The following is a 9,141-nucleotide window of genomic DNA, read 5'->3' as shown; positions in this document are numbered from 1 at the left end:
ATCCTGGAGTGGATTGTGGACTTTTTCATGTATTTACTAAGCCGCTAGATGACTCTGAATTGCAGTACACCATTAATAGGTGCCATTTCTTAATGGTTGCCATCATTGTTTTTACATTGGGTCGCATGATGACTATTCATTCCAGGGTTCCCTTAGATCACTGTCAGGGCTATTCATTGCTCTTTGTACCAGTTCTAGCACTAAAATGTCATGGTTACTGTAACTAACTGGTGGTAAAGTCGCAAAACACCACCACTGACCGACCCCCCCTCTAAAGATTCCCTGGACTACAATCCCCAGAGAGCAGCGCGCATGTTGACTGGTGACGTCATGGCAGGCGGCGGCGCGGGGGATTGTGGGAGGGAGCGGGCTCACCATCATGGCGGCTTCCATTTCGGGTTATACGTTCAGTTCCTTGTGTTATCATAGCGCTAACAGCGACTCGGATCACGTAAGTACCGGAGGCAGTGACCGGGGAAATGGTATTCGTTTCTGTGCTAGTAGAAAGGGCGCTTGTAAGAAAGGATGAGCGAGTACAGGGGATACCCTGCGCTGTGTCTCACACGGGAGGAAGTGGGTGACCAGCTGTGGCCTGGAAAGGTGGGTGTCGGCCATGGGGAATAATGCACTGTTTTCCGGGTATTCGTGTGGGAGAGGCCCGGTGACAGCTGCATGGGACTGTCACTAGTAGGCGAGAGGCTGTGAGAGCCGGGTCAGGGTGTGGTTGTCTCGGTGAACAGCAGAGAGCAGCCGGTTGAACGGGTTCCTCTATATTAATCTTTGCAATCGTGCTGTCTGTGATGGATTAACATCTATACGATGGCCATGGCATGCTTGGAAGTAGCTGGTGCCATTTTGAGCACTTTCGTATATATGTAAATAGTATATATGTAATATTTCATGGGGTGCTCTTTTATTAGAATCTCCACCCCCAGCTTGTTGCTGTGCAGGAAATGTGTTTGTCTGGACATCTCTACCTGCATGTGATGTACATTTTTCCGCTTCCTCGCCCCAGTTTCTCGGCGGACTCTTTCTCCACTTGCTCGCCCCGGTTTTGGCAGGAGGTCTTACCTATCCTGCTTCATGAGCTTCTGCTCCCTTCTCTCTATTGGCACAGCCTGGCACAAGTTCCCTTGGATATTTTGACACAGAAGGGGGTTCATGCTTCACTTTGGCCTTTTGTGAATCTGCCTGAATTATATCTTGACAAATCTCACAAGCCATTTAGTGATGACTTCTATATACTGTATTTGCTCAATTGTAATACGTTTTTTTCAGAGCAAATGCCCTCGTCTTATATTCGAGGTTGTCTTATAGTCTGATCTCAAATAGAGGTCTGACTATAAGACTAAGATCAAGATCCCCAGAGCGCTGCAGGGAACCTGGATGCTCTTGTCTGGGAGCCGGCGGACGTCTGTTCGATACGCGCAGACGACCTCTGCTGCTGCCGGGGCTTCTATGACAGAGCGCCGGCGCGACATGACTTTCTGTGCCCCACCGTAGAAGCCCCGGCGGAAGTACTGGGCAGCAGCAGCGGTGGTTTTCTACGTGCATCGTGCAGACGTTCACAGGCTGCCGGAGAGGAGGGTCCCCTGCAGCACTGCCTGGCAGCCGGTGAATGTCCGCGCGCAACCTTCAATGCTACCCGACACTTCCACTGGGACTTCTGTGACGGAGCGCCGGCGTGACAGAACCTTCCAGTGCTCCCTCATAGAAGCCCCGACAGAAGTGTCGGGTAGCAGCGGAGGTTGTCTCCTCGCATTGTGCAGACGTCCACTGGCTGCCCCCACTAGGCACCAGGTTGTCTGGAGCACGGGGGACATGTTGAGGGATGCATTGGTAAGTTGGGGGGCATATAGGGAGGAATGAGGCATATCTGGGGGGCAGAGTGGCATAGGGGGTTTAAAGGCATTTATCTTGCCTTTGTGAGAGGATGCTACATTGAAAACAATAGGTGCGCTTTAATATGCATTATATTATATACTTACCAGTATACTGTTTAATATACGGTGGTTAACACTATAGCGTGTGTGAATACAGTGTCCTCCACTCATGGTGGTAAATATGAGCAAATTGTCTTTATTTAACCATTTGATCTTTTTAAAAGCACAACACAGGTTTAAAACCGTAGGGTTAAGACAATTTTTGACAACCTTCTTTGCTCGTATTTATGCTGATATTAGTGGGGGGCACTGCGTGTCTGGGTATAGATCTGTCTGGTTAGGCTATATTGGTAATATTTTTGTTTGTAAGCGACGTCTATTTTTATTACTTTTCTAGGAAGGGTTCTTGTTGGGAGAAGTGAGGCAAGAGGAAACATTCTCGATCAGCGATTCCCAGATTGGTAACACAGAACTCGTGCAGGTTATAGGTAGGTAACGATTGCTTTTCCTTTTATGATGTATGTTGGATGCCTACATTAACTTTATCCGTCCTTCAAGATTCTACATTTGTCAGTTCTGTTCTACTCTTAATGTCCGCTCATATGTTTACCTTCCAGAGATCCATAGACATGAGCCGTGTACCAAGCTGTTCAGGTAGGTTTTTTCTAAAGTGTGTGTGTGTGTATGTATGTATGTGTAATATATATATATATATATATATATATATATGTATGTGTGTGTTTACATCTAAACCATAATAGCAAGTCATTCTCTATATGTGGGTAAATAGCATAATCTATAGTTTGCTGGTGTTGGCAAGCTAAATAGAATAATGGTTATTGGTACCAGTTTGGTTTAAGTCTTATTTAATGCGTATTAAGTTAATTTTGTATATTTTGTACTGACCTACTTTAAAAAGGCAAAGTAATCTGAGTCCTAAATATATCTCCTGACTCCTAAATTGTACAAAATGTATCAACCAATGGAATTATTAAACATAATTATCTTCACGCATGGATATTCTCCGTGAAGTAAGTAACCGGGAAGGTGACAGGTCACTGTGCTCAGTTTGTGTTGGCGAATGTAGTAAACTGGGTTTATCACCTTCCCAAAAGCTTAACCCCAACCATAAACTGGATATCAACCGTTGGAATTTGATCTGCAGACCTAAAACCAGTCTGTTCTTTCTGGCAGTTTCTATGACTACACTGGCATGGTCAATGAGGAAAGCCTTGATCGAATTCTCAAGGACAGACGGAAAGTATGATCTGTTTTCTTCTTTTCATTCTCTAAGTGGGATAAAAGCCGTAGTTTTGGGGTTTGTTAATCCTTACCTGTTTTTTTTTTTTTTAATCAAGCTTGCTCTGAATGGCATGCGTATTGATGGACTACTCTTAGTGTTCCTTTGAAACAGAACCTATACTTTTTGTGTGATAATGCTGGAAGCTTTCTGAGTTGCTAATAATTGATATCTCTCAGTAAATGTTTATGAAATATTTAGAACTTTGCTTGTTGGAACACTAATACAGATGTGGGAACGTTAATGAAATACATTACTGCGTTAACATAGAAATCCTCAATTAACTGAATTTCTCAGATCTGGACAGGAAAATTGCTTAAAGCATTACCCTGGAAAGCTGCCTAAAGTCAGCTGAACCAAAAGTGTTTTGTACCGTACGAAATTCGCCTCAGAGACTTGAGTAACGTAATGTATCTTATTAAGGGTGGCAGGCAAACCATTCAGAAGCCTTCTTGATTTCCTTATTAATGTATAAAATGGTTTATACAAGTTTTGATCAGTGCACTTTTGCCATCTTGTTGCATTCTCTTTATGACTCCTTAAATGAATTGCTTGTCATTGATCCTCTATGTATACTAAGTGACTTTTTGCTGTCATTTTGTTCACCGTTGCCCTGCGAGGGGTGAAATAAAATCATATTATGACAAATTACTATATCGTTCAAATGTTTAACCTTCTCCTCCTGTGTTTTATACGGACAGAACGTGATCGGATGGTACAGGTTTCGGAGAAACACACAGCAGCAGATGTCATACAGAGAACAGATTTTGCATAAGCAGCTAACCCACCTTCTTGGTGTCCCTGACTTAGTCTTCCTGCTAATCAGTTTCATTTCAACTGCCAACACCTCCACTCATGCCTTGGAATATGTGCTCTTCAGGCCCAATCGCAGGTAGCTGAAACTAGATCATTCCTTACTAGAGAGATTAATAAAACATGGGGTCATGATGGAATACTTGACTAATCCATTGTGGTAGAAGCATCCTGTAGTTCCTAAGTGAATGTGCATTTACTTAACTGTGTAGACCTTTCAGCGCCAACCACATACATGATATGTAGTTGTAAAGGTGGGTCCCAAAGGCCAGCTACGTATCATGTGGTGGTGCTTAGGGGTCCCCATAGTCTTTCTCTGGGAGAAAAAATATTTAAAAAAAAGTCTGCTGCCATCGTAGCCAAAGTTCTTTAATATATTTATTGTGTTATTGCTTGGCTTCTCCAACGGTCCAGGCAATATGGCGGAACATGGGAATAGTTAAGTCTGAGTATGGTGATCTCTCTCAATGCTACTAGACTTTAGTTTAATTTAGAGGACTATTTAAAGCTCTGGATATTAACTAGAATCTAGGGATTATATCAGATATTTAGCACTGCTCTCAGGGAGCATCCATTAGCTACTTATTACCAGTTTCTTCTCATCAGCTTCAGTCAGCACTCTCCAATACATGTACCCAACTTTGAAACTCTGAACACTAAAGCTATAGGTTGAGACGAAGGAAACTTATTTACACTATACTGGTAAACCACACGTTCTACGTTTGGCCGTGCTTAGTTTTAATGAATAACTTATTTTTCATGTACTTAAGTATTTAGAGTATTTTTTTTTGTCTCATTATTTTATGAAACAGACAAACATATGGAGAATTTGGATGGGACAGCATAACTTTGGAAAATAGTCTACCTAGTTGATCATTAAATTGTTTCTGGATGTGATGATTTACGCGGGCAACACCTTTGCCCTATTCTTTGTTTGCCAGGTTTAACCAGAGGGTATCGCTTACAATCCCAAACCTGGGCACGACGAGTCAGCAAGAATATAAAGTTTCATCAGTGCCAAACACCTCCCAAAACTATGCCAAAGTGATTAAAGAACATGGGTAAGTTGGCAGTATTCGTGGCAGATAAGAAGATCCATTTGGCCCGTATAGTCTGCCCATTTTTCCTGATGTAAGCCTCTGATCCTCATCAGTCCTTGGTCTTGTCTTATATTCAAGATAGCTGTATGATTATCCCAGGCATGTATTCATTCACTGTATTAACCTCTGCAACTACTGATTGGGGGGTTGTTCCATTTATCTGCTAACCCACTACGCAATGTGATTTAAATTAGTGAGAGCATCTGAAAAAATGTAACATATTTGTATCTTATTTTTTTTTTCCAGTAGCAATTTTTTTGATAAAGATGGTGTGATGAAGGACATCCGACTTATTTATCAGGTTTATAATGCTCTGCAAGAGAAGGTTCAGGTAAGTAGTTGTGAGATGATGTGAATGTTATTGGCTACACATTTACGGTGAACTTACCCTCTCCTTTCTGGTGTAAGGCTGTCTGTGAAGAAGTTGAGAAGAGTGAGAGGGTAGTAGAATCCTACCAGGCGGAAGTGAAGAAACTGCGAGACTTGATTAGTCAGAGGAAAGAAGAGAAGAATCGCGAGCAAAGTAAGTTCCGGTGATACTGGTGCACGTCTGCATTAATCATTACAGGCGGTTTACGTAGGGACCACTAAGCTGCACTAAACCAGGAAATCTTTTAACCCCTTAGCGACCTTTGACAGTCCTGAACCGACATTAAATAAGCTTAGAAAGTGATCAACCGTTGCTGTAATGATCACCTCCTAAACTTCAGTGGTGTCGCTGAAATGCCTCGCTCATGAGGCATTCAGCAACACCCACCCCAGGACGCTCTGTGACCGCTCCGCAGGCTTAAAATATACATAAAATAAAACATAAAATAATGTATACATTGAATGGCGTTCCAATGTATACCCAATTATGTGTGTGTGTGTGTATATATATATATATATATATATATATATATATATATATATATATATATATATATATATATATATACATACACACATAATATACACACACTTCTATTTTTATCTGGTACCTTCCTTTTTTCTTCACATGTTGTACTTGTCCATGTGGTGGCAGTCTGTATAGTGACACTTAACCTTCGGGTTACCTTAATATTCGGGGATATAATCTTTAATTATGGGGAAACAGCTTATTGATCCAAGGAGAAATCTGACTGCCATTTTGGGGTCAAGAAGGAATTTTTTCCCTGGTTAGTGCAAAATTGGAAAGAGCGAAACCGGGGTGTATTGCCTTCTTTTGGATCAACAGCAACAAACTAACAGATATAGGAAAGGCTGAACTTGATGGACGCATGTCTTTTTTTCAGACTATGTAACTATGTAACCCAAGCCAATCGGAATCCACTGGGGGTCATGTATAAACCGTGATTCTACGGTCAACTTTTAAAAATTTGTCTTATAGCAATCAAGCAAATCTGATATCTATCACTGCTTGCTACATTTTTTTTTACATTTAAAAGTATATTGATATTCTTTATATAATATATATTAAAATCTTAACGTCCAAGTAACCATATTTAGTGGATCATATTCTATGTCTGACGTTTTTTGTGCAAACTATGGATTGGTGTTTGGTTCCTGCTTACAAGCACTATTTCTGCACACTACAGACTGCCGGTGCCTTATAAACACAGTATAATTATTATGGAAGGCGGTTTTTTTAGTCGTATTACTTTGATATGTGATATAGCAATCTGGGTTGGTGTAGGTGTGATACTAGAAGGTGTTGCAGAGTAACAATCAGTGGTGGGGGTAATTACTAAATCCTGTCCTGTAAGTGTGCCTGTCCCTAATTTTCAGATTGAAATAGGGCAGGGGGCTTTGGGGTATGTATTTAAACACTTAGTGATTCATGCCAACTACTGTGCCTCTCATCCACAGACCTGCGTCATACGATTTTACTGGGGACAGAAGGCTCTGTGGACAGTTTCCCCACATTTATCAGTGGAGACTCAGTCGGTGCCGCTTCTAGACCTCAAGACCTCCTGCCTCCTCCGTATTTAGACAGCACAAACACAGATGACAGCGTGGATAGCCCACCTGACATGCCAAGGCCGCAGGCGGTGGGGTCCTCTTGCCAACACCTTGTAATCAAAGATGGTGGGAAACGTGCATCAAAGACAGCAGTCAAAGAAGAGACAGAGGAATCGCAATGTGACTACAAGTCACGGCACCGTTTAGGGTCTGCTGACAGCGATATTGTAGATGAACAACTGTGCCAGACCAACACACAAGCAGACAGAGACGTGGCTCTGCAGTGACTGCCTTCTCTGTGCCAGGAGCTTTGGCACAATAACCTGGAATGTAAGCAATGTGAAGCTTCCAGCCTTTGGGAGTAAAGGCTCCCGGCTGCTTGAGTGCAACACTCTTACTCCCCAGCAGCTTCCCTTATTCACTGACTTCTGAATCACCTGTGCTTCTGTGGAGCTGATAGTGTAGATGGAGCTGCTTGTCATATGTATCATGTAAATGTTGAGCCACTACTATTGACCTCTGGGAATTGTATTGAAGGGATCATTAGGTAAATAAGGGAGTTGGGAAATCTAACCAGCTTGCATCGCACTTTTATCAGTCTCTCAACCTCTTCACTCCCGGAACAAGCCTGGCCTGCGTTTGCTCTAGGGGCGAAGGAATGAATGTCTTTGGTCTCTGCAAGAGCAGCACTCAAGGCAGTTAGGACAATCTTCCAGATTCGGATGCCTGTAATAGTTCTTGGCGCTGCCCAGATCCTGCATACTTCACTTTCTGCTTTTTTTTTTGTCCTCCCTCATTTATTTGGAACCGTTCCCAAAGTTTCAAAATCTTACAATAGATCTGTCATGGAAAACATTGAACTTGCTTAACGTTCTTAAGACTACCAATTCAAAAAATGCACGCTGTTTTTTTCCAGAACCAACTCTTTTAACATCCCTTTGTAACTCCTTTTAACTAGCGGTTTCAAGGTTTGTAGACCTTTATAATTGCCACCAATATGGGAGTGAGCACAATCGCAGCCGGTAGACCAAACTCTACACTTTACTTTGAAAACCAAAGTAGCTAAGACCACACGGTGCATACCAACTTTCAAGAGTGACCTTGTTCTATGATATCCAGCCTCTGAACAGTTTCCCCAAATAACCGGTGGTAACGTACGGTGGTGTAACTTAAAACCTTGGCTTGAGGTAAGCATTGAGACTACTACTCCTACATCGTCTGGTTACCAGATACGGAATCCTGAAGTGACTACCGGCAGAACTAAAACATTTTTTCTCAAGTATGTTTATTCTCACTTCCTACACTCAAGTTGTACTACGTGACCACGACAACAGTGAGGATCTATTTTATAATTAGCTGCACTTTTTAATTTAATTACTAAATATGATACTTTTCTTTTAATCTAAGAAGGAGGAGGGTCAGAGACTTTTGCTTGCAGTGACCTATCTTCCAAATTGGCGTTCTAAGCACAGAAGTATAGACAAATGCTGTTTGGGTAGATCACAGCACGATGGCCGTACTACGTTCTGCGTGTCTTCATTGGTGGTCCGATCGTGTCCTGGAGTAGGAACTCATGTGCCGATGAAACTTTTTAGCCTGGAAGATCGTAAAGAAAATTTGTCTCATTCTCTGAATGGCGCAAACATTTTCAGCCTTAAGACTGGTACAATTGTTGCAATCAGACGTAATAAACGTGCTTTAGTTTATCGAATACTATGTGTGTTGACGTTTTTTTCCTTTATTTTTATTAGCTCTTTTATTCGTAGACAAGAACCAGTATAGGAAAGGCTCTAAATTAATCCAATTAATTGCAGGATTCTCAAAGGTAATCAAACCCAAGTATTAACCACACCCATACAACACAACTGAAAACTGCCATTAAAACTTAACTTTTAATGTTATTGTTATTAAAAAAAAACACTAAAATAAACTGTAACCAAACTGTAGCAATCTCCATATACTGCAGGTCTGTATCGCACCTAGTCCAAATAGACGCACGTTTCTACATAGTGTTCACTACATGAAATTACTATGTTGCCAAAGGTTTCCGCAGACATGCAGCAGAAGGCAACCACGTTAAAGAGATGTTACTAGAAGAAAGGAG

General features: G+C 41.8%; 1 protein-coding gene across 2 annotated transcripts; it reads left to right on the top strand.

Moving 5' to 3' along the window:
- The first annotated feature begins 363 nt into the window (after positions 1-363).
- On the top strand, positions 364-7,723 carry ABRAXAS2 (abraxas 2, BRISC complex subunit). 2 transcript variants are annotated; one of them, XM_053450444.1, is made up of 9 exons: positions 364-451; positions 2,281-2,371; positions 2,501-2,537; positions 3,078-3,144; positions 3,885-4,075; positions 4,938-5,057; positions 5,346-5,427; positions 5,505-5,619; positions 6,945-7,723. In XM_053450444.1, the coding sequence occupies exons 1-9, from the start codon at positions 380-382 to the stop codon at positions 7,322-7,324; spliced, it is 1,155 nt and encodes a 384-aa protein (XP_053306419.1). In that variant the 5' UTR covers positions 364-379; the 3' UTR covers positions 7,325-7,723. The 2 variants fall into 2 exon arrangements, with proteins under 2 accessions (XP_053306419.1, XP_053306418.1); XM_053450443.1 differs by having other exon boundaries at positions 5,343-5,427.
- The last annotated feature ends 1,418 nt before the right edge of the window (positions 7,724-9,141 follow it).

This window comes from Spea bombifrons, chromosome 11 (assembly GCF_027358695.1).
Source record: "Spea bombifrons isolate aSpeBom1 chromosome 11, aSpeBom1.2.pri, whole genome shotgun sequence".
In the NCBI taxonomy this organism is placed as follows: domain Eukaryota; kingdom Metazoa; phylum Chordata; class Amphibia; order Anura; family Pelobatidae; genus Spea; species Spea bombifrons.
The sequence above is the reverse complement of the archived record's forward strand: the minus strand, read 5'-3'. Positions and strand labels throughout refer to the sequence as shown.

Coding starts and splice junctions, on each gene's coding strand:
- ABRAXAS2 (XM_053450443.1), top strand. CDS start 380: ATGGCGGCTTCCATTTCGGGTTATACGTTCAGTTCCTTGTGTTATCAT. Junction 452..2,280: donor CTAACAGCGACTCGGATCAC/GTAAGTACCGGA, acceptor TTACTTTTCTAG/GAAGGGTTCTTGTTGGGAGA. Junction 5,058..5,342: donor AAAGTGATTAAAGAACATGG/GTAAGTTGGCAG, acceptor TTTTTTTTCCAG/TAGCAATTTTTTTGATAAAG.